The sequence below is a fragment of the Aphelocoma coerulescens genome (assembly GCF_041296385.1).
Source record: "Aphelocoma coerulescens isolate FSJ_1873_10779 chromosome Z unlocalized genomic scaffold, UR_Acoe_1.0 ChrZ, whole genome shotgun sequence".
Classification (NCBI taxonomy): Eukaryota; Metazoa; Chordata; class Aves; order Passeriformes; family Corvidae; genus Aphelocoma; species Aphelocoma coerulescens.
The window spans coordinates 71,113,818-71,140,646 of record NW_027184085.1 but is presented as its reverse complement, the minus strand read 5'-3'; the positions used below and the strand labels follow the sequence as shown (position 1 = coordinate 71,140,646).

General features: G+C 47.5%; 1 protein-coding gene across 2 annotated transcripts; it reads left to right on the top strand.

Moving 5' to 3' along the window:
• Positions 1-5,185: 5,185 nt before the first annotated feature.
• On the top strand, positions 5,186-18,919 carry LOC138103298 (V-type proton ATPase subunit S1-like protein). 2 transcript variants are annotated; one of them, XM_069001503.1, is made up of 7 exons: positions 5,186-5,274; positions 10,152-10,192; positions 11,009-11,070; positions 12,623-12,864; positions 15,998-16,048; positions 16,895-17,138; positions 18,300-18,919. In XM_069001503.1, the coding sequence occupies exons 1-7, from the start codon at positions 5,186-5,188 to the stop codon at positions 18,600-18,602; spliced, it is 1,032 nt and encodes a 343-aa protein (XP_068857604.1). In that variant the 3' UTR covers positions 18,603-18,919. The 2 variants fall into 2 exon arrangements, with proteins under 2 accessions (XP_068857604.1, XP_068857605.1); XM_069001504.1 differs by lacking the exon at positions 5,186-5,274 and adding an exon at positions 9,842-9,905.
• The last annotated feature ends 7,910 nt before the right edge of the window (positions 18,920-26,829 follow it).

Sequence of the window (26,829 nt, the reverse complement as noted above, 5' to 3'; positions counted from 1 at the left end):
ACTCCCGGTATAATCTGATCTCTGATGCCAGGCATCCTGCAGCGCTGCACAACCGGGGACAGCTGGGCTGTGACACACACTGGGCTTTTTGTGGGGGTTTTTTTGGGGTAGTTTCCCTTCCCTGAAGGTGGAGGTGGGCCTGGAGTCTGCATGGGGATTTCTCAGGGATGGGATGGATCCTTTGGGGACGTGGGGAAGGGCACAGGGACCAGAAGGTAATCCCAGAATCCCAGACTGTTTTGGGTTGGATGGAAGCCTGAAGCCCATCCAGTGCCACGCCTGCCATGGGCAGGGACACCTCCCACTGTCCCAGGCTGCTCCCAGCCCCAATGTCCAGCCTGGCCTTGGGCACTGCCAGGGATCCAGGGGCAGCCCCAGCTGCTCTGGGCACCCTGTGCCAGGGCCTGCCCACCCTGCCAGGGAAGCAGGAAACAGTTGTAACAGGATTAATTTTTGCATCCCATCCCAGAAGGACGCAGAAAGGCTTTTTGGCCTGATTAGTTTCCCAGAGGGAGGATTGTGTTGGAACTGAGACAAGATTTTTCTGTATTTAAAGGCCATTTTCTGTCTGTGCTTCCGTAGCTTTGTCAGTGCGCTGCGAATCAGAACAACAACGATGTATTAGAGTGAAAGGCTGGACTGATGTGTTCAGCGCTCAAACCTGTGAAGTGGCTGACACCTCACACTTTGGTTAATTTAGGAAGCTTTGTGGTGACCTGATGTGGCACTGGGAGGTGACTGCAAACAGCTGGAAATGATCTGTGCTGTGTGTGCCCGGGGAGACGCAGCCACAGGGAGAAATTATCCATCTTTATGGCAGGCAAACCCAGCGTGTGCACAATTGCTGCAGCACCAGGCAGCACAGCTGGCAGCCCGGGGTGTGCATGAGCGTCCGTGTGGTCACTCTGTGTGACAGGGGGTGGCTGGACAGCGGTGACACGCTGGGGATGGGCAGGGTGCCACGTCTGACCTGTCACTCTCTGACTGCTTCGCAGCCCTGACAGAACTGTGAGCCTGACTTGAACTGAATATAATTACCTTTCCTGCCAGGTAAATTAAAAAAAAAAAAACCATTGTTTAAAGTACAGTAAGAGCTGCAGTGTCTCCTTCCTGGGGGTGGGAATGTCTGGGCTGCCTCGGTAGGAGATGGGGAGTGGACAAGTGGCACCTTGCTGCCTGATCATCCAAGGAGGATTTCTGCATCAGGAGCAATCACCACCACCACCTCATCTCCAAATGGGGGGGAAAAGGATGATAAACAGCAGTTTAACCCTTTTACTTGGAATGCTGGACACTTTTAGCCTACCACAGCCCATCCTGTGGGCTGCAAACAACAGGACAAGGGGAAATGGCCTCAGGCTGGGCAAGGGGAGGCTCAGGGTGGGCAGCAGCAGGAATTTCCCCATGGAAAGGGTGCTCAGGCCTTGGCAGGGGCTGCCCAGGGAGGTTTGGAGTGCCCATCCCTGCAGGTGTCCCAGGAAGGGCTGGAGGTGGCACTCAGGGCTCTGGGCTGGGGACAGGGTGGGCATCAGGCACAGCTGGGACTTGATGGGCTGGGAGGGATTTTCCCACCTCAGGGATTGTGGGATTCTGGGATTCTCTGGACTTCCCATTGACTTTGCCCTGCAGGTGGTTCATTTCTGGCCTTTGTGCCCACAAAAAGTTCAAAAATGAAGCTTTTCCTGGTTGATTTCTTCACAAACCAGACAAAAGTACAACAGCAACTGAGCAACTGAATCACAAGAGCTCCCCTAACCCTGCCCTTGTCAGGACTGCTGCATGCAAGGCTCTACTCAGACTTTCTTTTAAAGCCCAGTAATGCAGAGATGCTGATTTTGTCATCATTCTTCACCAGAATGAGGGTGTAATTTCTTGCTAGGTACCAAGTGTATTTGTTTATGCTGGAACCTCATTAAAAACCAGCATTTTTAAGAAATGTTGAATTGCTGTTATTATCAGCAGGATTCAAGGGGTGAGGAAAGACTTTTCTTCTTGCTCTTTGCTTCACCATTATTTCAGGTGACTGCTGATTAGTGATTTACAATCAGCACCCCTGGCATTAATATACACTGAGGAAGTCAGGATATTTGCACTGATTTGTTCTGGTTTAACCTATGTTTGCAGTTTGGTGTTTGGTGTTTTCTGGGTTGTCTGTTTATTCTACTTTCTTCCACTTTCTCTGCCCTCAAAGGACACATTTTTTCATTCTTTTGGGCCATGCTGGTTTGTATTTCAGAGATTTTATATTTCTTAGCTTTTGTTCCCGAGTGGGTGAGGAATGCTTGGGAAATGGGTGCACATGGATCAAATCTCAAGGCACCATCAGAAAGCCTCTCTGTGCCTTTCCCTCCACTTAGTTAGGACTCAGGAGTGACATTAGTGACCTCACACTGCTTAGAAGAGTCTGTGGTGCTTCCGTCCCTTCCCAGGGCTGCTTAAGTTTTCTACCTGAGCTCTGTGTCTGTGCTGGTGTAATTGTTCTAGGCTTAGCATCATGCATTCCTGGTGCTTCTCAGAACATTTAGGGGCTGTTTTCAAGTGGTTTTTGCTTAATCCTACGTTCCCTCATCTCATTTTTCAATCTGGGATTCTCACATAAGTATCTTTACTCCTCCTTAAATTGGATAGAAGCTGCTCTACGGAGGACAAGCTGTTGGGGGATTTCTAAGACGAGCAGATACTCTCTGCATCCCAGAAGGAGAAATGAATTAAGATGGCAAATCCTTTTTAATGGTTGCAATGCTAAAGCCCCAATCCTTCTGTAATATCTGGAATGCAACAGGCAGGAGCTGTTAATCAGCAGAGTGAAGCTTCACTGATGGTCACAGCAGCAGGTAGCAGGACAGGAGTAGCTGTCTGGTGCCTATAAATTGGGGCATGGCTGTGTCCTGCCTGGTATTTAAGGGTTTTGGGACTGGATGATCTTTAAGGTCCCTTTCAGCCCAAACCATTCTATGACTCCATGATTCTCAGAGGTACCACTGTGCATGACCCACAAACCTCTTGAGAACAACCCAGAGCCAACCCCTCGTATTCACAGTGATGTGTGTGGGCTTTGGTGTGATTTACTGTGATTCCGTAGGCATTCCACAGCTGTGGCCTGGCCTAGAGCTCCCCAGTGCCAGAGGGCAGGGCTGGATGGGAGATTGGGCAGGAATTGTTCCCTGGCAGGGTGGGCAGGCCCTGGCACAGGGTGCCCAGAGCAGCTGGGGCTGCCCCTGGATCCCTGGCAGTGCCCAAGGCCAGGCTGGACATTGGGGCTGGGAGCAGCCTGGGACAGTGGGAGGTGTCCCTGCCATGGCAGGGGTGGCACTGGGTGACTTTTAAGGTCCCTTCCAACCCAAACCATTCAGTAATCTTTGAATTCAAAGCACCAAAACAATTGATGCGGACAGCTGGACACACACAAACTGAATTAGTGCTGAAGAAAGGAAACTGCTTCCAAATATTTGGCTCTGAGGCTTGCAGTGTCTTGCTTTCACATCTGTAGAGTCAAGATATATAACACACATATATCTGTCTCATCTATATAATATATAGATGACAGGAGGTATTATAAGAGTTCAAAATACATGCAATTCTTGCTGTGAACGGAAGGAGAAATTCCAGAGCTGCTTATAAACATCACCCTCACCTCCCTCTAAGGTTAGGGTTAAGTACAGATAAGAAGGGAACCTCAGCGTGATTTTAGAGCCCGTCTGATCTAATTCCTGCTTCCCCCTGAGCAAGCAGCTCCCACCCGGTACAATTTCCCCAGACCAAGTGATCACTGCTGCAGGAGGGATCCGGCAGGTGCGGGGGGCACCGGGAGAGCGGATGGAGCGGGGATGGAGCGGGGCTGGGGCAGGGATGGAGCGGGGCTGGAGCGGGCATGGGACAGGGCTGGAGCGGGGATGGGACAGGGCTGGAGCGGGGATGGGGCAGGGATGGGGCAGGGATGGAGCGGGGCTGGAGCGGGGCTGGAGCGGGGATGGGACAGGGCTGGAGCGGGGATGGGGCAGGGATGGGGCAGGGATGGAGCGGGGCTGGAGCGGGGATGGGGCAGGGATGGGACAGGGATGGAGCGGGGCTGGAGCAGGAATTGAGCGGGGCTGGAGCAGGAGTTGAGCGGGGCTGGAGCGGGGATGGGGCAGGAATTGAGCGGGGCTGGAGCAGGAATTGAGCGGGGCTGGAGCAGGAATTGAGCGGGGCTGGAGCGGGGCTGGAGCAGGAATTGAGCGGGGCTGGAGCGGGGATGGGGCAGGGATGGAGCGGGGCTGGAGCGGGGCTGGAGCAGGAATTGAGCGGGGCTGGAGCAGGAATTGAGAGGGGCTGGAGCGGGGCTGGAGCGGGGATGGGGCAGGGATGGAGCGGGGCTGGAGCGGGGCTGGAGCGGGGCTGGAGCGGGGCTGGAGCAGGAATTGAGCGGGGCTGGAGCGGGGAGGGGGCAGGGATGGAGCGGGGCTGGAGCGGGGCTGGAGCGGGGCTGGAGCAGGAATTGAGCGGGGCTGGAGCGGGGAGGGGGCAGGGATGGAGCGGGGCTGGAGCGGAGATGGGGCAGGGATGGAGCGGGGCTGGAGCAGGAATTGAGCGGGGCTGGAGCGGGGCTGGGGCAGGGATGGAGCGGGGCTGGAGCGGGGATGGAGCGGGGCTGGAGCAGGAATTGAGCGGGGCTGGAGCAGGAATTGAGCGGGGCTGGAGCAGGAATTGAGCGGGGCTGGAGCGGGGCTGGAGCAGGAATTGAGCGGGGCTGGAGCAGGAATTGAGCGGGGCTGGAGCGGGGATGGGGCAGGGATGGAGCGGGGCTGGAGCGGGGATGGGGCAGGGATGGAGCGGGGCTGGAGCAGGAATGGAGCGGGGATGGGGCAGGAATGGAGCGGGGATGGGGCAGGGATGGAGCGGGGCTGGAGCGGGGATGGGGCAGGGATGGAGCGGGGCTGGAGCGGGGATGGGGCAGGGATGGAGCGGGGCTGGAGCGGGGCTGGAGCGGGGATGGGGCAGGGATGGAGCGGGGCTGGAGCGGGGCTGGAGCGGGGATGGGGCAGGGATGGAGCGGGGCTGGAGCGGGGCTGGAGCGGGGATGGGGCAGGGATGGAGCGGGGCTGGAGCGCGGATGCAGCCGCGGCTCCGCCCGCAGTGGCCGCCCCCGTCCCGCCCCTGGAGCCGGCGCTGCTGTGCCGGGCGCCGAGGGGCTCCGCGCTTCCCCATGGACGGGATCGCTGCCCTGCGGCTCCTGCTGCTGCTCGCCTGCGCCGGGCTCGGCGGCTCGGAGCACGGGAGCCCCGCGGGGAACAGGTCGGTACCCGGGCGCGGTGGCGGAGCTGGGTGGGCGCAGGTTTCGCACGCTGTCATTCGTGCCGCGTTCAGAATGCCAGGACGTGGCTGTGGTTTCCTGCCCAGGTTTGGAAACACCCGAGGTAATGCAGAAATTAATTATTTTGAAGCAGGCGGTGCGTTAGAGGTGTAACTCTGACGCAATTTTGTGAACGTGGTTTAAAATCGGGTGTTTTCTGTGCATCTGTGCCACGTTTCATTATGTTTTAATGACTCTCACACTGACTTTCCCTGGTCCCTGGGAAAACGGAGTTACAAATAGTGTAACAGCAAAAGAGTGTGAAAACTACTACAAGAAACACAGGCATGAAAATTTGCTACTTTTGTAGAATATTGGAAGAGTGAATTCAATATTGCAAGTGAGTATTAAACTTACAGAATTACTGGAGATTTGGGTTTATTGTTAGTGGTGCTGCTTCACCATCTAATGAAAGACAAGCAGTGAGCCCAGATCATTGCAGGGAGAAGAGGGGACCTTGTAGAGCCAAGCATGATGAAAGTGAAAGCAGCCTGAGCTGTATGAGTTGAATGATGGCTAAAGTCACCAAAAACACACAGAACAAATATGCTGGTGAAGGTCACAGCTGCCAGTAAAATCTGTGCATTTAAGGCAAGAAGGACATGGTGATTTGCTTAAGCTTGTATTAGGAGATCTGGTAGCCAGTTACTGATAAATAGTACAATATGTTTTCATTAAATAGCTTACTTGCTGCTCTCCTCTGCCAGCTCTCAGATTTCTTACTGCTCTTCTTAGTATAATTCCACTCTTTTTTTCCCCCCCAATCAGACCAAAATCTGACAGAGAACAAGCAGCAGAGCATTACCTGAACTTTACTGCAATAAGTGTTAACAGATGAAGTCACGATCTTGATGCCAGTGAATTAAATGGGAATTTTGCCTCACTGCAGGCACAATGGGATTGTGCCTGCACAGTGTTAATTTGGTAGAAATACTATGAGGTCAATTTCCCTTTCTTGTATTAAAAATGGAAGCTTGAGTATCTTCTTGTTCTGATCCAGACTTTTTTGGACATCCATTAAATTGCAAATCAAACCCCAGTAATCAGTGCATTGTAAAATATTCATGGAGATCTGTCTCCCTGGATCAAATTAAATATTTGAAAAACTAAGGAGTTGTAGGTTTTGTAGATATTTCATTCTGACAGAACTTACATGGAGGCATTTAAAAGTCAGTGATGTTTTTTGTTAGGATGCTTCTTAGCAGGAACCAGCTCTTTCCCTGAATCTGGTCTCTCCAAACTTACACATTTATAGTGTTAATAACTTCACTGAAATTCCTTATGCTGAGTGTCCCTAGGACTACAAGCAGTGCATTGCCCCCAGGTGCTCCTCACCTTTCATAACTTTATTTTTAGTGCATTTGAGAGGCCACACGTTATTGTCCAATTAAATATTTCATAAATTAACTGAAACCAGTTCAGCAGCCGGTGAGGAATTTTGCAGCTGGAGATTATCAGCCTGAGGGAGATGACTCTGAAGTAATAGGGATACTGTTTCTGTAGACATAGAGTGCATTTTCCCATCTGGTGCAGTTCACCAGAGCAGTAATATGAAGAAGAGAACTGTGGACATGGCATGAAAACTGCCTGTGGCCTCCACTCCAACCCTGCTGAGTGCCAGGATTATTCATGTGGCTCATCTGATGGAGAAAACTCTGTTTACATGGAAGCCCTCAAGAGTCTTTATCAACTTTTGCAGACAAACAAGCCAGACTCAGTTATCTTATGTAGATGGATAAAGTCATCTGATAAGAGGGAATTTACACTTCTTTATACTTATAATCTTATTTAATTGGGTTTTACATGGTGATTAGTCATTCCAGTGCTTTGTATTAGGGCTAATCCAATTTCATGTGGGTTCCTAACGTACTTGGTATGGTGAATTCAACATACAACATACATGCCTGGGTGTATCTGGGAGAGTTGTTTACCAAGTGGTAAGAGAAAATATCAGTCAACAAAACATACACTGCTTGTGATCAAATGACTTTGAAATTTCAGGGTAAGAGAGGCTGATAAAAGGGTGATGAATTTAAAAAGCTGGTCTCTCACTCAGTGTGCTAGAAGTTCTTTGCTCTGGAGAATGCTCAGTGCTAGCTGGTTCCTTTTCTCTTATACACATAATTACCATTTTTAGAATCAAAAGGGAATATGTATTTTTTTAACGTGCAGTTACCTTCCAGTTTTTTACTTTCCATCCTTCTGTTTCCACGGAACGTGCTCCAGCTGAGGACGCCAGGGCGCTGGGACCCCCCAGCGCGCCTTTTTGGTGGAAAAGCTGCTCTTTTGTCCACAGCCACCCGTTCCTGTCACGGATCACACCCCCGTGACACCTCAGACCTCAGGGCTGAGTGTCAGAGCAGCTGACAGAGCCGATGACCTCAACATCCACTCGTGCCTGCCCTGAAACCGGGACGTGATCGTGTGGCTGGCCGTGCCACTGTGGCGTGGGGAGATGGATCTCCCTTCCTGATGGGACTGCACGCCTTGTGCAGGAGGAGAGGAGGCAGCCAGCACTGCTAATTAGCAGAGTAATTAGCAGGAAGGCCTGGCTGGAGGCACCTCCCTCACGTGCCTGACATGGGGCTGAGCGTGTTTGCGGTGCCGTGGGACGTCGTGGCGGCTCCCGGGTCACTCTGTGCTCTGCATTCCTCATGGAAAACGTGAATATTTCATCAGCTGTGCACATTCATCCCTCTTGAGTATCTTCACGCTGAAAGCAGAGACGTGACATCTCTTCCACAGTGGCTGTGCCTACATGGGGTGTGCAGGAGCCGGGATTCCTTTTTCTTAATGGACAGGCACACATAGAGAACTAACCTTTACTCTTCCCATAACAGCATAAAAACCTGTCAGGGAATGGAATGAATTGCACAATTTTATACCATTCTTCTTCCAATCCCAGTGTTGTAGTCCGAGTAGCACAGCCTGGTGATTTCCAAGCTGGAGTAACCAGCTATGAGTGCTTGATTATGCATATGGAGAGGAGATAAAAATATAAATAAGCATGAATTGATATATAAATAGGTGCAACTAAGTATAACTAAAGTCAGAATAACTAAATAATTTACATTAGTTTCTTTTCAGCATGCCTTGGTTTTGTAGCTATCATCATGAAAAAAATGCCCCCAATTGCCTTTTTCAGCCGGAGGGCACAACCTGTCATGAAGAGCAACTAGAAAAGACTGCAGCAAATTACAAGACCTTTGTTCCTAACTGTAAAACAGCCTTAGAGAGTGTTTTGTTTGAGCAAGAAAACAAGGTTTGGTCCGTCGTAGCCACATTTTTGATACCTGTGTGTCAAAATCTGAATATTTCCACCCATCTCTGAAGGCTGTTTGCTGTTGGCTTGAGCAGCCTCAAGCCCCTTGGAGACCCCAGGCCAGCACTAACCCTGGCACCCAAAAAACAGTGGGAGAAAGGAGGACCCACTCTGAGAGTGCTTCTTGAAGCCACAGGGATTTCAGAGCTGCAACTGAGGACAAATCTGGTCTCTCCATATGTAAATAAAACTGCCAGATGCATTTTAAACAAAACTGAACTTTTCTGAATGTAAGATCTTTATAAAGTTCTTTCAGCTTGGCAGTAAGCAGGGTGAGCTCTAGGCTGTCCCACTGTTTGTTGGACAGGTATTTATCTGCCCTTGAGGATGCTGTGATGGAAATTAGGTTGGGATCACTCCTTACACAGATCCCCCTGCCCAGAATCCCCCGGGGGGAGGGTTCACCCTGCTGCCCAAACACTCCCCAGGACTTTGCAATTCCAACAACTTACGGTGAAATTTGCACATAAACATTGAAAACTGCTCTAATTCCTAATATTTACATGCCTGCCCTGGTGTATTTCCACAAATTTTCCTGCTGTGGTGGTTTGGAAAGGTGGTAAGAAATGGGGCAAGAGAAGAAGATGCAAGTGTATTTCCATGTGCAGGGGGAGGTGAGGCAGCTCTGGAAGGCACTGAGGGGCAGAGGCAGGGCAGGGCATGCAGGGTGTGTGGGTTGGTGCTCACAAGAGCAAATCAATCCACTAATATGGGGTGCAGGTCCCAAGGAAGCTGCTGGGGTGTGGAAAGGAAAGTGCTCCTGTGACTCATGGAGAAGAGTCTGGTGCTCAGTGAGTCCTGGTGCCTTGGACTTTGATCTTTAGGTGTCGGTGTTTGTGAATTCACTGGGCTTGAGTCTGTAGCTCAGGGAAGCAGATTGTGCTGACACCAGCTGAAGACTTCTGCCTAAGAAGGAAATCAAATGCTGACAATTTCATCAGCCTGGTAGTTGTCACTTGAGATGTTCTTCACCTGAGCCCTGCCTTGCAGCTGACTTCCATGGGATTTGTTATGGCCTGGAATCATCCAGGAGCTATCATCACATGGTGTAAATCTGTGCTTAAGGCACACCAAACCCCTGCTTTTGGTCTAAATCCATCGTGTTGCTTCTGATCCTCACTGGGGAATGAGAGTGGTGCCGAGCCCTCCTTGGTTCCCCTGCTTGTGCCCTGGAACTGGCTCTGTCCCTAACCCAAAACTGACGTCCCATGGAACGGGACAAGAGGGGTGGTGAGGCCTTTTGTCAGCATGGTAAGGACATGGGAGTTCCTGTCAGGGCTGGTTCACCTGAGTGATCTCTGAAAGTGACATTTTTAGCCTGGGTACTGCAGCTTTGGGATGATTTGTCCTGTTCCCATGGCACTCACCAGCCAAGGACCTGAGTTACCCTTGGAATGTTTTCTGGAGTGAAGCAGCAACAGGAGCTTTCAGCACTAAACTTGCTGCAGACTTTAAAGCCAGATGCTGCACAATAAATCTTTTTCTCCTCTCTCCTAGTTCACATGAATTTTCAGATCAAGATTCTCTCCAGAGAAATGGTAAGGCTTTTAGTGGGCTGAATCCCTGGGTGCTGGTTCTATTAGTGTGGCTGTAGAAGATTTCATTCCCAGATGTTCCTTCTCTTGGCATTGGTGACTCTTCTGTCACATATTTTGTTAAGGCATGACTCTCTTGAAAAAATAGCCTTTAAAGGGTAAAAATCCTTTAAAGGATTTACCTGTAAAAAAAAAAAAAATTACTGTCCAACTCTGAGATGCAGTGAGAATGTGGAAGGAAAAAGCGTTCACCTTTTTTTTAATCAGGTGAAGACAGGGTTAAATGTTTGAAGGATGGAGCTGTGAGAGTGCTTGTCCAACTTCACCCTCCTGGAGATCAGGAGGCGTGGGATATCCTGGGATGTTTGGGGTATTTGTCACAGCTTCCTGTCTCTGGCAGTGCAGGGGGAGAAGTTCCCAGCACAGTTACCACACTTTTGCCAGGCAATTCAGCACATACCCTTTGATGAATCTGCTGTGTGAAGAAAAAAACAGCTTTTGTTGTGTTTGAGGGGAATAAATACAGATATAGACTGAATCCTGTAATTTTGGGGCACTGGAGTTCCTCCCAGTGAGGGTGACAAGGTGTCCAGTGAGAAGAAGAGGAACTGTGGTGAACAAGAAAGGTAAATTAGAAAATACATATCCTAAAGGCAGTATTTGCTGGAAGTCAAGTGATTTCCAAGGCAAAATCTGTACTTCTGACATACGCATTTTGTGCAGGGATAATTATTGTTTGCATAAGAATGTACAAAATTTTTATAACTGATTGGATGTTTATAACATGCTAGTAATGAAATGACACCCCTTCTTCTGCAGGTCAGCATTACAATGGTGGTGTGAAGCCAAAGTTCAATGTCAATCGAGTGGCGATGGCACAGGTAACGCCTGGAGGACTGGATCTGTGAAGCCTTTTCACAGCACATTTAGATCCTTCAGCTTACACTGCTGAATTAAATTGGTTTTCATTTGTTTACAAGAGACAGCCAACAAACCCATCTAAAACACTGTGGTACAGTTCTGCTTCAACACCTGTACGAAATATTCTCTGCTTTTCTGAGGACTGAGGTGTGCTGTTGTTGGTGCTGTTGTTGGTGCTGGCTGACCACAGGTTTGGGCACAGGATCTATCTGAAAGGACAAAATCCTTCTATCCATATCCTGTACAATGGCATTTGACTGCTGTGACCAGTCTTGTGCCTCTACCAGCTGGTACTGAAGGAAGAGCTGCAGCAAAACTTCAGATTTTGGTGGGAGTTTTTTTCCTGAGACCAGGCTGTAGGTCTTGTCAAAAACTGAGCATAAAAGGCTTCCTTACCAAAAGAAGCTTACCAATATAAGTAACGTGTTGAATAAATCTCTCTCATATGAACCTCTGAGCAGACAGCCTTGTTGTTTATATAAACACAGTCACAGCCACTCAGCACATTTCCTGAGCATGATCTTGCCTTGCTTTCAGCTTGTTGCTGTCAGCACTTATTAATTTTAATCCTCAAACATCCTTGTGCCATATGTAAGGTCCAGTATCAAAAGGGATCTGTCGGGGTCTGAGCGGAGAGTTATGATTTGCTAATCTGAATAACACACACACACAAAATCTCTCTTTAAGCCCAGACAAAACCTTGGGGCTTAACTGTGTCCCTTCTGGAGCCTGATAAGATGCTGTTTATGCCTGGGACTCAGAAAACCTCTCATGTTTTGATGTGAACTTGCAATCATATGACATGCTAAAAGCAGCCATGCAGGTGTGGTGTGTGTTATCCTACTCAGATAGGACAGAGATGGTGACTGGAAATTTGAGTGTGAAATCTGAGAACAGAAGTTAAATTCTTTAGTTCTTTCTGAGCCCTGAGTCAAATTGTCTTGCCTGACAGCCGAATTATCTTTTTGCCATGAAATTTGGCTCATAAGGGGTGGCAGTTTCCCACCGTCTGCAGATGACCTGGAAGCTGCAGTCCCTGGGTTTTAGCCTTGCAGCTGATTTTGTAAAAGCAGGGATCCATACTTGATCCATCCCCTTCTGCAGCAGGTATTTCCCTGATTTTAAAGCCATGGTGAGCCAAGCTGCCTGCAGGTAGTGGTAAACTCGGACATTTCTCTCAGCTGGACAGCTGCCCAGTGTGCTTCCAGCATGGTAGGCTGTGTCCTTGCACAACCTGAGTCCTTTCCAGTGTGCTGAAGCAATTCTTAGAGCCGTCCTAGAGAATCTTCTGCTGGGAGGAGCACCTTGTGGTTCTTGCTTTGCCTCAGCCCTTCTGTGCTGTCCTGGATGTTCTGTGAGGTGCCATCCCCGAGGTGGGAAGGAGATACAGCCAGATATCCCTCTGCTTCCTCAGCCCAGGGCTGGCTCCCAGTGCCAGCCTCATGTCTTCTGGGGAGATGGCAACTCCTGCGATCACATCTTCTGACAGAAACCTCTCATGTGGTCCCTCAGGTTGTCAGCTACAACTTGAGCGGGGGAGGACCGTGGGAAGGAGCACCCTGGAGGCCGTTCCCCCACAGCCACTACAGCCCCCTCAACGTCACCGTCAACGGCACCCTCTGCATCCTGTTCTGGGCCAAGAGGATCATGATCAGGTTTGAAAACCACACCCAGCTGGATTTGACAGAGAAGACCTTCGGTGTCCGCGCCACCGTGGACCTTGGGGACTCAAACTGCAGCGAGGACAGTGCCATGTAAGGGGAATGCTGCTTTGCTGGTGGAACTGGGGCCAGATAACCACTCTGGGCAGTGTGTATGGGGGAACAGGCCTTGCAGAGCCCCAGGCTCTTTCTGGTAATGTCCTGCCATGGCAGGCAGTGGGGGGTGTGTGGATAAATGCAGCCTTTCGTGGACACATATTCAGTTGTTGCTGTGAGGAATGAGACAACTCTTTGTAGAAATTAAAACAATTTATTAAAACAGAAAAATTGAAAAATTGCAAAAACTAACAAAATATAAAAATTTGGGATCCTAGTGGCTCAGGAGGTATGCCCCAGGAGCGCAGGGATTCAGGAGCTTCAGGCTTAAGGCAGCTCTGAACCTCAGGTAGAGAAAAAAAACTTGCAGTGCTAGGCTGGTCAAAAAGAAATATATATTTCTAAAGGCCCCTGAAAAGGAGTAGGTTTCTCCAGCACTGAACTTAGCAAGCTGGAGGGGAAGGGAAAATGAGGAAGGCGTGTCTGTCTCTTGCACCTTTATAGCTTTTGCTCCGCCCCCAGTCCGCCCACAGCCCGCCCCTTTGGTTTAAGGTGATTGGTGTTTTCCCTTTGACAGATTATCTCTGTCCACCAATGGCTCCTCCTTGTCAGAGGGGTGGTATTAGTTGAGATAAGAGTCATGGAGCTTACGGGGGTATGGCTATGGGGGCTGGGCTGTTTGTTGCAACTGTTTTTTTTTTGGTTTTTTTTTGGTTTTTTTTTTTAAATCTGCCTTGAAACCAAGGTACAAGTAAAACATAAAAAAATACATCCAACACATCTTAACACACTTGTAAAAGTATACAGTAAACATAGGAAGAGCATAAAAACTTGATCTGTGTACCTGGGCTGATGGGTTAATTTTAACATTCAATTTAAAAATATTAAGCTCAAATTAATTAAAGCACTTAATATGCAAAGACCAAGCACAAATAGGGATTTCATGTATGACAGTTGCCGTGGTGTGGTCCCTCCTTAGCAGCCAGCTTTGCTCTCAGTGCCCGTGGGGCTGAAGCTGTTGGTCTCTTCAGTCTCCAGCTGTTTTACACAGCTGCTTGTGAGGTTGCAGAGTGGATCCTGTGCTGAACGAGGGGCTTAGGTGCTGTGCATCACTGATTATCCCTTCATTATCCCGGGGTGTGTGCCAGCAGTGCGGCACAGGGTGCAGGGCTGTGTTTGGATGGTCACCCCAAATCCCAAGCTGTGATCTGTGGGGTGCTGGACACAAAGAGTGGGTTCATCACAGGTCTGCATGTGGCACAAGAGTGTCTGAAAACCTGACCTCTGCACACCAGCCTGTCACTAATTTCTTCAGTATGAACAGAATTTAGCAGCTTTGCCAAGTGTTTCTCACCCTGAGTGAGAAGCATTCAGCAAAATTTTGCTTTTTATGCTTCTCACCCTGAGTGAGAGACAAATATTAACCCCACTGTATCCCAAATCCTCCAGTGTCTTGGCTGTCCTAGGAAGGCAGGTGGTATTTTATTTCCTTTGCCACATGCCTGATTGCTCCTCTTCCCCCATGCAGTGTACTGGCTCATGGCTCACACCAGATTCCACTCTGGGAGGCCTAAAAATCAGGAGGGAGATTCCTAATTGAACATGAGCACTGATTCTGCCCCACAAAGGGAGTTTAAAACTGTAATGACACACACAGCAATAAAAATAACATGACCAATCCCAGCAGTTTCACCTATCTTCTATACAACAATTCAGCTGTACATCTAAATATGTTTTCACAGAAAAGTAGGTGTTACCTCTTTCTGATTGTACAGCACAATGTGCACAGGCATTTTGGTGATGTTCCCAGAAAACTGAAAGTGAAATTGAGAAAGAACCCAGGATTTTTGCCTATAGCATCATAATATTCAACAAGGCAGTCTGAATAATACATCATCAGCATGGGAACTAATCCAGCACTGTTTCGACAGGCAGAGGTACAGAATGGAATAAAAATATGTTAAATATAAACAGTGATGACAAGCATTCCTCCCTCTCTTCTGGCCTATGATTTGGAAAAAATCTTAGTCTGATTAGAAATTATCGTAACCTAATAGAAAATATACTAAGGCAAAATTAGGGGTTTTGAAACACAGAGAATGGTATCAGATATAATAATCCAAGCTGCATTGTTTTTTTACTTGAATTCCACATTTGCCTGCGCTTAATCCTCAACTATCTCTGATTTCCCTTTGTAATAAAGCAAGGGAATGTCTGGATTCGGTGTCCTGTCTTATGGGACCAGTGTTACCCACGAAGTGTAGATCACCTATGAAATTGTAGGGCCAGCTGTTTGCTGTGGTTCTGTTTGTTTGGTTTCTATTATTTTTTGTTTGTGTGTTTGTTTGGTCTTTGTTTTTTTGTTTAGGTTTGTTTTGGGGTTCTGTTTGTTTGTTTTTTTGTTTGGTATGTTTTTGTTTTTGAAAATATCCTTCCACTTTAGTTTTGGAAGTCTTTCAGAATTGGCATTTCTCCACAACGTTTTGTTTTTGTCTTACGTGAACAATGCAGGTTTTAAGAGGCAAAATATTAATTCTAAGCCATAAGAATATATTCCACTTAATCATGTATTACATTAATTAACCTGATAGGGCTTTCACTTTATTAAAGCTCAGGTGCCCAGGGCTGCTGCAGGTGAGGTTTGCAGAGCTGCCTCACAGCCAGGGCGTGTGTGTGGCGGTAAGGAAGGAATGTGGAAACCTGAACCCTTCCATCTGCTTTCCTTTATGCTCTGATATTTACAAAGATGAGGACAAGGTGTCTGTTTACACTTTCTGATGACAGGCAGGGGTGATGCTTGCCTGAGATGTCATGGCATGAGAAGGAGAGCAGATATCCACTGAGCCTAATTATCAGCTAAGGTGGGAAGCAGTGGGATTGAGTTGTGTTGGAAGTTAAACATGAATTTCTCTTCTTTCTGGGGAGTCTGGGCCTCATTCCAATTAGCAGGTGAGCAGGTGTATTTCACTGGAGGAATATTTAATCCTTTCAGGTTTTTTCCCCACTGACTTTAAGGGTAGGCTGAGCAAAAAATTCCGTGTATGACTGAGCTTAATCTTTTGTGCTGCTCTTTTCTCTGAAGATTTCTGAATTTCTTTCCTATCCTGATGTTACTTGCTTTTTGACCTAGACTTTCCCTGAAGTTTGGTGACATTGGCAATCTAAAGGGACTTGTTATCAGGTAAGTTTATATAATAAAACCCTCACCAGATAATAACATGTTAACATACATTGTTACAGAGTTGCTTGGGGAATTAAAGAGAATTTGTTTGAGCAAAAATAATGTGAGAGAAACCCTGTATAATTGAAACACCTGCATTCAGTATGTCTGTCACCTGCCTTGTTTTATTAAGGCATTTCTTCTTCTACATTGACTTTTCCACTCCTGGAAAAGTTTGGTTCATCTCTTTTGTGTAGAATCTTCCCATGTCTGAGATTTTAGCTAAGCCTTGCTGATTAAATACAGACTGAGCATCACACTGTGACTTACTTTATGTCTGCTTCTTGGTGATAGATGAAAACAGCATTTCTTGGTGAGTGACTTTCCATACCCCTGGTGGAGGTACAATACCAGTGTTGCATTCCTATTTTCCCCACTAATTAGGCAAAATCCCCTCATATTCTTCCTGCTTTGTGGCAGAACAGCAAACTCCTTCAGCTGCCACAACGAACAACCCCAAATCCCAGAATCCCAGGGTATCTGGGGCTGGAAGGCACCTCTGGAGCTCACCCAGCCCAAGGGATGGTCCCTGCCCAGGCAGGGTCCCCTGGAGCAGTGGCACAGGAACGTGTCCAGCTGGGCTGGGGATGTCTCTAGAGAGGGACACTCCAGGCCCTCCCTGGGCAGCTGTTCCAGGCCTTTGCCCCTCCATGGAAAGCTGTCCCTCACTTTCCAGACTCCACGGAAGGAGCAGGAGCTCATTCTGATATAAACTGGCCATGCCAGCAAGTGTCCTAAGGTTGTTCAATTTAACAGCTGCAATCCCCTGACTCATTTTCTTACTTGCCTCTCCTCCAACATCTCCAGGCTCTTGTTAACTGCCAGCTACTACCAGCTGTCTGTCCAGAACTGGTTCAGCCTGCAGAGGCTGCAGCTCCTGTACAACCACTCAGTGCAGGCGACGTTCAACGCCACGGGGATCCACGCGCCGGCCAGTTACTCCTTCCACTGCGAGCACGTCAGCAGCCTGCAGAGATACGATGCCCTGCTCGTGCCCAGCTCTGCAAACGACCTCTCCCAGCTCTGGGAGGTCACTTTCATTGACTTCCAGGTGATGCCGTGGGTTGAAGCCAAAATGGATCCCATGGGTAGATTCGGGGGAAGTTTTGCCCTTCTGTGCCAAGGAAAGATGGTGACCTTCCATGAGCAGTTTACACTTGTTCCTGACATGGAATACAAAATAGAAACTGTCCCTGTCAAAGGACATTAAGGGCTATTTTTTGTAGTCTTTCTGGTTGTGTTCCCTCTAGTGGGGAGTGAGTTTAGTTTCACTGTTCTGAGCGGAGCTCTCACACCTGGCATCAGTAACAGCACCACACACCCAGGCATGGGATTCATCTCACTTCACTCTTGATGCCAAGGAATTTTAACCCTGTGCCCTGATTATAGTCACCCCAGCCTGCCTCTAAAGCCACTGGATAATTCCTCTGACCCATCTTAAGTCTTTATTTTAGGATAAGATTAATAATCTTCTGGAAGTGCCAATTCTTCTGTGTTTGACAGTGAGGGAGCCTAAGATGGCAGGACTAAGTTGTTTTGCTTTTAGATACCAGAGTCAGAGGGCATGAGGAGCTGAGAAAGGGAGTGAAAGAAGCTGATCCCCTTCTCTCACCCTGTGAAAAATGTCCATGGACTGATTTAGTAGAGCAGACAGTCAATTCCCTGTGTGCCAGTGTGGTAAAATCCATATCAGAACTGAAGCCACGAGTAAAACTTGTTGGTGTTTTCCACAGCTGGGGGCAGCCTCCTGTGGTTTAGCTGGTTTGCTGCCACGTACCACCCATGTGGAACTGGTGAGGAAAACCTTTATACTAGGGCAGGCACGTGGGAATATTTCCTGGTTTGTCATGTTGAAGTTTGTGCAGTCTGAAGCACTCTGGGGACTCTCAACAACTGGTGCTGGAGATGCACAGTTAACATGAAAGGTACCACACCTGCAGTTCAATATTGCTGGGCCAACAAGAGTGAGCGTGGAAGATTTTGTTTGAAACACAGCTGCAAATCCTTTGGGCAGCAGAGTGGAGGGGATTAGAATAGCTGGCAGTTCCAGAAGACTGACCTGGATAAACTCTGAGCATTAACTACAGCAATCAGTGGGAGACACAAATTTGCCATGTGGAGGTGTTAAATTAGAAATTCTTACTGCCATCAGGAGAAAATGAATGAAGGACCAGTACTTTATTTAACATGATCCCTCTTGTTCTCTCTGTAGATTCAAGGTTTTAACGTTCAAGAAGGACATTTTGCCTACGCCAGAGACTGTGCATCCTTCTTCTCCCCTGCAATCCTGATGGGGTTGGTGATGTCCCTGATTCTGCTGCTGGTCCTGGCCTATGCTCTGCACATGCTCATCCACCTGAAATCTCTCGACAGGCACTACGAGTGCAAGGCTTCTCCTGCCTATTTTGCACAGATGAAAGACAATGACATGGGGGATGAGAAGGAGCCACTGAGAAACAGTGGGAATGAGTCCTATGAACTTAGAAACCAACAGTTCAGTAAAATCTATATTTAGCAGTGTGTATCTGTCTCAGTGAAACAAGAGGTATTTTCTTCTTCTGGCACTGTTGTATGTAGTCTGTACAGGTTTTTTACCAGCTGATGAAAGGAAAAGTAGGTGACAGATTGTTTAGCCAGTTATTCACTGATAATCATCTCAAAGATGCCTTGGGAAAGAAGGTGAGAAAAAAAATTCCGTTGTGGGTAAGAGATATCCATGTTGTGGGACTTTACTGCTGTAGCAAAAAGCCAAAATGCAGAGCTCTTCACCCAGCTTACCACGCCTTGAGGAGAGAATCAGTAATGGACACTTTGAAATTCAATAAAGGTTAAAAACTCCCACAAACCAAACTCTTTGCTTATTCTTTGAGAAGGCGAGGTTCACCCTTATTCTGTATTTGCTCTGTGTCCTGACAAAACAGCATCAGTTTCTTTCTCAGGATGTGCTTTCCTTTTATTTCCCGAGTTACATCCCCTCCTTTTTGTCCTCATAAACTCCCTTTCCTGCTTTAGAGTCTTCAGGGCCACATAGGCTGCATTTTTATCTGCTGCACAGATGAAATAGTGGCTGCAGGACAGCAGCATCCTGGTACTTCCCTGTGTCTAAGCTGGAGGTTTGCCCCAAGGATCTGATGGGAAAACTCCAGACATCTGGTCACAAAGGCTTACCCTCAACGTCCCGGCTCAGCTCTCTGCCAGGAGATGGATTATGAGCCATCCTGTAATTCAAGGTTAATTTATTTTCTACCAAATCCCATCAGTCTCCCTTGGGGACTTCAGCTGAATGGAGATTTGCAGTTGGAAAATATATATAAACGGAGAGGTGGAAGCTGCCAGCAGTGAGAAGGGTACTGTGATATGATTTTCACTGCTGGTTCTAAGAGTTTAGGATGCTACTGCCCCACTCATCCTTTCTTCTGGTAGAGGCAAAGTTTGGGAACTCCAAATTAGCCATAATTTGGCCCTGATTTCTAGCAAGTAAGAACACAGCAATGTTCTTAGCCCTGTAAGTGCTTTCATGTTACAAGTAATGGAAACCCCAGCATGATTGAAAATCAATTGAAACCAGATTTGCAAGCAAACTCATTTTTTATTTTAGATTACAGAATTAATTAGTTGTTTGTAGCCTTTGCAAATTATGCTGCAGTTGTCTTAAAACACCTTGAGAGATGTCCAAAGACATCCTGTTTATTAGAACAGCTGTCACACAGACTAGCTGTGGAGTCCTAAGTGGTTAGTTCATCTAGGAAGGCACTTCAGATGGAAAAAAATATATCTTTGACACATAACCAGGCGTAATACAAAATCTTTTGAGAGCTTTCCAAGGCTGCCTGTGGCCAGTTGCTGCCAAACTTTTGTCTGTTCCATGAAGGGAGCAAGCTAAAGCAGGAATGCCTGGGAACCTGAGTGAGGCTGGCACGAGAAGGTGAGAGTTAAACACTGCCCAGGCTGGTCCCTGTGCTGGACACAGCGCTGGCAGAGGTGGCTGGTGCTGGACAGAGCTCAGGGGGCCAGTGCTACACAGGAGATGCTCCTCGTGGTCTGGAGAGCTGTGCCAGTTTGGACAAACCTGGAGGAAAATATCCTCTGATAGAAGGCAGGTTACACCCAGCCCTCCCCCAGCAGATTCAGATAAAAAGACATTTTCCCCAGAGGAAAGTGAAAGAGATAAATACTATTTATTTAACAGACACACAGGAAAAGGATAATGATGCTAAATAATAAAACCTCTCTCTGTGGAGAGAAACCTGTGAGGATTTCAGAGTCCTTCTGTTGGTGTGCTCTCTCTCCTCCTCCTGGGAGCTGGGTCAGTGTGGGTTCACCTCCGGGGCCATGGTGGAAAATTCTCTCCGTATGTTCTGATGTTGAAACAGTCCAGAAGAGAAGGATGGAAAAACCCAAGTTCCAGGGAAACAACGTTCAACTCTCGGTCTCCCTCTGGAGAAAAGGAGCCGAAAGGAAAAAAGGCTGAAAAACAAGCAGTTTTTCTCCTGCTGCTGCAGCAGGACACAGAGGAGCGTGTATATCTCTGTGTGCTTTGAAAAGTTTGCTCCGTTGTTTCCCTCCCCCCTCTTGGGCTCAATCTAAAGGCACAAAATTCATGTCTGGGCGTAGAGCAGTGATAGGGGATACAACATCATAAAGTCACCCCAAGACAAGAGCAGGGCTGTCCTGCCTGGGGCTGAGGAAATAGAAACCTGGCCCTGCTCAGTGGCAGCCCGAGTGTCAAAGTTGCTGCGAGTTGGTGATGTGAAATCCTCGCCTGGCAGAGCTGCGCTTCCCAAGCCCCTGGTTCTTGAGGCACAAGGGCATCTCTCCCTCCCCCAGAGGTCATTTCTCCTTCTGGCTGGTGTCTGATGGTACTGCCAGGATAATTCTGACCTGTCATGTCCTTGCATGGTTTCACACTGTTGCTGTGAGAGGTTCTACAGGACTGAGATTGGGAATAAGGGAATTTCCCCTCTGGTCCTCTCCCTCACTCCTTGCACCCTTTTCCAACCCAGCTGTTCCCTTTGCTTTACCTCGGTTTTCTGCAGGCCTTGTGCTCGAGAGGCTCAGCTCTGCAAATCTCCAGCACGTGCCAGTCCAGATTTTTTGGTGCAGAATTTCAAGACTTGTGTGTGTTTGTGTCTCTTCCAGGCCCTCCTGAACAAGAGACAGTCATTTGTAGCTGATAACTTACACGGAAAACTTCAGAAGTAAAAGTGGGAATGTAGATATAAATTTTTAAAAAATTACCAAGAAAAAAAAATTTTCTTTCCAATTATCAGCTTTTTCTAAACCATGGGATGACTGGGATATCCTGGGGAAAGGAGTACACATAGGAGTTATCTCTGCTGTGACTTTTTGTGTTGCAGTTCTGCCTGGCAGTGGCAGGTAATGCTCCTCTGCCAGGTATCCTCTGTATCATCACAATCCTACTCAAATGACAGAAGGATTTAGAAAGGATAAATACACTACTTGAATTAGACAGGAAATACAAAGTTCATCACAGGACTGGAAGGAGGAACCATATATTTGTAAGGAGTTGATGCTTTGGTGGAAAGTGCACCAGAAGAAAAAAAAAAAATCATCTTAATTGCAGTTTCTGTCCACTGGTGCCATGCATAAAAGCAAGCATCCATGGCTGAAAACCACAAAAATGTGTATTCTTATATTTCCAGTAAGCTGTGAGCCAAACAATCCTTATCAAATGCACATTTTGGAACAACAGAGACATTCACTGCCTTGGTCCTGAAACAGGAAAATTCCAGTTGAAATGATATGTCTGTTGCAGAAGTAAAGTGCGCTGGCATGAACAGTCTAATTTATAAAATATAAGCTTCTTTTACATGCATAGTTTATTTCTGCACGAGGACACAGCAGCCTTTCCAACATGTGTGTGTGTTCATTCAAACAAAAAACCTCCCAGCATCTTTCCAAACCCCATTCCCTGTTTCAAATTCAGGGTCCCATCCACTCCCACTCAGAGCCAAAGGGAAGAGCCTCACCTTCCTTAACTCAAGCAGGAGAAATCTCCCAGACTGTGATAATGCTGAAAGGAGCAAATGAACACGTGTTCCTCACAGGTTTCATCTCCTCTAGTCAAAATGCTGTATAATTGCACCTCACCCCAATATTTGGCAACTTTACATTGGCAGGAAACTAGACTTTCAGGCATCACATTAGGCACTGTTGTTTGAGCTGAAGTGGTGGAGTTTTGGCATAGTAGTAATCAAAAATGCACAAGGAACAATCAGAGCCAGTGTCACTGTGAAGGCAGGGAGACAACCCATGAGCCCATGAGCTGCTGAGTAGCACTGAATCCCAGGGGGACAGAGAAATAGATTTATTTCTTTCCTTCAAGGTTTTTAAGTGTTGGCATTTCCATCCCCTCCTGGAAACACTGGTTCTTGCCATAGCAGCTTTGGTATTTCTATTGTTTTTTCTGTTTTTTGGTTTGTTTTTTTTTTTTTTTTTTTTTGATCAAGGATTTCCAAAAAGCTGGATGCAACCTCTCATTTCAGAAACTGTCCCCAGGAGCTCAGAAAGCATTTTTCAGGGTGAGTTGGTTCTTTGCCATTATTGAACACCTCCAGAGGTGCTCTCCATCTCCAGTAAGCCTTGTGACATGGCATTTAACTGGTGTGTGATAGGCCTTTGTCATGGTTTAGCAGAGTTTGGGTTTTTAGTTCAAGAGGGCTCCATCAGCCACGGAAGTGATTCTTTGCAAAGAGGTGCTTGCAGCTTCCTCTAGACCCAACAGAACCAATCACCTGGCTGGTTTGGATATTGGCAACTCTCTTTTAAGCCCTTACGAAGCTTGGCACGCCTCTGTGATCCACGCTGAGGAGAGAACAGAGCCCGGGAAGGCTCTCCTGCTTCTGGCTTTCGGACAGTGACTGGGGGCTGCAGGCGGCCCAGCGGGGCCGGGCCCTGCTCGGCGTGGCTTGGCTGAGATCTCAGCGGCTTCTGCTCGCTGCACACCCGGCAGGAACGGGGTGAGCAACAGCCAGAGGCGAATTCCAGCTGCGGGCCGGCTGAGATGAACCCTTTCAGTGCTGCAAGGTTCTCCAGAACAGATGAAGCCTGCAGACATCAATCCTCTCCCAGGTCAGAGGAAAGGGAAAGGTGAAGGCAAGTGAAGAAAACACCATAAAGACACCAAAGTCAGTGAAGAAAGTGAAGAAGGAAGAGCTGAAACCCTGGGTAAGGAGAAAGAGGAGATGCTTCAAGCTTAGAAGCTGAAGTTCTGTTGTAAAGCTCTGTTGATGGACTCTGAGACATCAGAGTACCTGCTGTAATTTCATGAAGCATGGGGGGGTAGAGCTTTCAAATTGCAATCGTGAGCAAAAGTACCTGTGCTGAAATGAGCAAATGTTGAAGTAGCTGGGATTTGATGAGAATCTTGAACAGAGAGAAATGAAAGTGATTAGGACCCTTGCTCCCAGGGAAGGAGAAGACCTCTGTTCCTAGAGGTGAAGATGCTCCCAGAGATATGTGAAGAGAACCTTTGCTTCTGAACAGCTCATCCTTAAAATGGTACCCCAGCAGCTCAAGATTGGACCCTTGAAAGCAGTTGTGGGGAAGGCTGTAGGTCGAGGGAAGGGACTTTCACATGAGCAGAAAACCAACCCAGGCAGCTGTCTTGCTGTGACATTGAAGCCATGAGAGAACTGTTTCTTGTGGAGATGTCTCCATAGCATGAGCAAGAGAGACTCCTCTCCCTAAGTGAACTGAAAAAGATTATTATAGAGGTGGTAAACCGACTGAAAATCTCAAGGGTTGTCTTTTTGCATTGTCAGTGGGAGAAGGGAGAAAGGTGGGGGGAGGAAAGTGTTCTGAAGGTGTGGTATGATTTTTTTCCTTTCTTTTAGGTCTGTTAATAAACTTCTTTATATTCTTTTAAGTTTTGTACCTGCTTTGCTTTTCTCCTGATTCTTATCTCACAGAAGGAAAATAAGTAAGTAATGGATGTTTTGAACCAAACCACTACACTTAATTGGTGTTTCTGCCCCATTTATGAACTGAACCTGCTACAGCCTTAAATCTGATTTAATAGTTTCTAGATCACCCCTTAATTTGTTCACTCTAACAAGACAGTAAATCAATACAAAATTTGATGTTATAAGGCAAAAGCTGCAAGAAATCAGAAGAAAGTGCTAAAAATTGTACCTATATATATTTGACTTTTTTCCTTTAAGCAGACAGCTTATCATCACACATTTTAATTTCTTTCTCTTCAGTCAGTAGTGTAAATTTACTCATGACTCACGTTGTATTTGAAGCGTAACAAAGAGTTCCAATTCCTGCAAATTTTTGGAGCAGCCTTCCTGAGCACTTTGCAGCTACTTCTGAGTGCTTTTTCTGGGTGGGTTTTTTGGTTCTGGTGCACCAGGGTGCCCTGTGCTGGCTGCCTAAATATGTGAATTGGTTATTGCAAATAATTGCTTAGGCTTTTTGTAGGTAAGTGCTGCTGCTTGGGAGTAAAAACGAATATTGACTTGGGATGGAAGCTCAAAAAGTAGGTTTTCCAAATAAATGAAGCAACAACTTTGGTTTGGTCCCATGATACCTCTCACACCACTGAGCTGCCTCTCAGGTGTCCTGGAGCCAGTCTACAGCTTTTCTGCTATGCCTATATGTCTGGAATGAAAAGAATTCATTATCAGTCTTCTCTCACTAAAAAAATCCCAACCATAAACCACCAAAAAAATCCCACTCCGAACCAAAAACACACACATGCACAAAACCAAATCCAAGTTTCTCATCTCTGGATGTGATTTCTCATTGTTTTCTTCAAGCTAAAGCTGGTCCTTCCAGTGAAAAGGAATTTGCAGCATTTTGTCTTATCAACATTGGGCAGGTTTATCACTCCCAGCTGCAGTTTTCTGTCACAAAATATTAATCAAGGCTCTTCAAGAGACTGAAAAGCTCTGTTCCACTTATATCCACAACTTCAGAAATGTGAAGCCTCAGAGAAAGGGACAGTTTTGACTTCACTTCTTGAAAAGTCCCACGTTCAACCACTCTGCAAACACAGCCTGTGAAATGGAGTGTGGGATCGTGACCCATCCTGCCCCTAATCAGCAAAATGAATTTGGTGGAAACCCTGAAACCTGTTCCCAAACAAGCATATCCTCAGTATTGATGTTCTTCCATTTCAGATCTGCTTCTGTTTCAGCCAGCTTGAGGTGACTTGGCTCCTTGTACAACACAAGAAAGAATCTTAAATCCCTTTTGTACTGGGGCCATTGCCTGTGGTGCCAGCTGGGAATTTTTAAGGGTTGGTTTGTATAAACACAGTTACAGTAAAACTGATGCTCTGCCCAAGTCCCTTGGGACCGTTGTCCCCAGGATACGCCAGGCAGCCCCTGGAATTGTGCAAAACTCTGCAGGGAAAATGAAAAAGGTGCAGAATTACACGTACAATCTTGCTGCAGCGTTGGGAAGGTTAATGGGTCACCACCAGAGCGGCAGTGATAGTGTAAACCTCTCCAAAGGCAGATTCTTCGTGTCATTAAAGTGATCAGGAAATCTTCAGTTCTCCTGAAAATCTGCTTAGTGAATTACATAAATCCCTGGTAGCAATTTGTGTGGAAGTGGCTGGAGCATCACAGTCCAGCAGTGCCTGAGCACGTTTGCTTCTGTTCCTTGGGCTAACTGCGAGCAAGACATTTCTAGGCCAGGTTCTAGTACTTTCTTTTTGTTGTTCTTGGTTCCACAGAAGTAATTTTAGGGGGAACTCTCCCTTTATGTGCAAGCTGTGCAGGGTCTAGGCTTGATGCTGGGACCTCACTAATTTCTCTTTTTTCCTTCCAAACTCTGAAGTCAGTTAGTGGTTGCAATTATTAGAGGTTTGATGGGGTGGACCTTTAGGAGGCCTGAGTTACTGCAATAACGCCTGAATTGTTCTGAGTTAGTAAAATCTCATTGCTCCCAGGACACACTGGGAAGAATGGCTGGGAACTGTGAGGGAAATGCAGGTAATAATAACTCAGAGAGGAATTCTGGAGAGTGAAGCACAGAACACACCTAGCCTCATAAAGAGGCTTTGCTTGGTCGTGATTACTCCTTGGCCTGGTGAATCAGATCCTCAGCTGGTGTGTAAACCACTGCACAGGCTGAATGTGCTGCTCTGCCTGATTTACTCCGACCACTTCTGGCCACGTTTGAAACACAGGAATCTGACTGAAATACTGGGAAAACCAGCGGGATCTCTCCAGTGAGCTTTGGAGTTGGCACAAGTGGGTCAGAGCAGAGCCCTGTGTCCCCCCTCGCAGCGGGGGATGTCAGGGGGAGCTGGGATCAGGTGGCAGCTGTGGTGACCCCAGCAGTCTGTGCCATGTGGAGCCTCCCAGGGGTCCCTCCAGCAGGAGGAGGTGCCTCTGGCCCCGTGTTTGCTGGGAAGCTTCATTCCTGTTCTCTCTGCCCATCTCACTCCCCTCTTCCCTGGCTCTGCCTGGTTTCCTGCACTGGGATCTTCCCCTCCTGGCTGTCACTCACGAAGATTGGCACCTGCCCTAATTAGCCCCAGCAGCATCCTGCCTGTGGCCTTGTCCCCGTGCCCCTCCTGCCACACAGGGCTGCTGACACCCTCCTCCCCTCTGCTGGCTTCTGCTTGTGGCCCTGTCACACAACTCCTGCCTGACCTTCTCCACGGCTGCTCACCCCACCTCACAGGACAGCAAGGAATTCCCTCCTGTCTTCCTCCTGCTCTCCTCCCTCTCCTTCTCTGCCTCCCAACCTCTTTTGAACTCTGA

Coding starts and splice junctions, on each gene's coding strand:
- LOC138103298 (XM_069001503.1), top strand. CDS start 5,186: ATGGACGGGATCGCTGCCCTGCGGCTCCTGCTGCTGCTCGCCTGCGCC. Junction 12,865..15,997: donor TGCAGCGAGGACAGTGCCAT/GTAAGGGGAATG, acceptor TTTTTGACCTAG/ACTTTCCCTGAAGTTTGGTG. Junction 17,139..18,299: donor TCACTTTCATTGACTTCCAG/GTGATGCCGTGG, acceptor TTCTCTCTGTAG/ATTCAAGGTTTTAACGTTCA.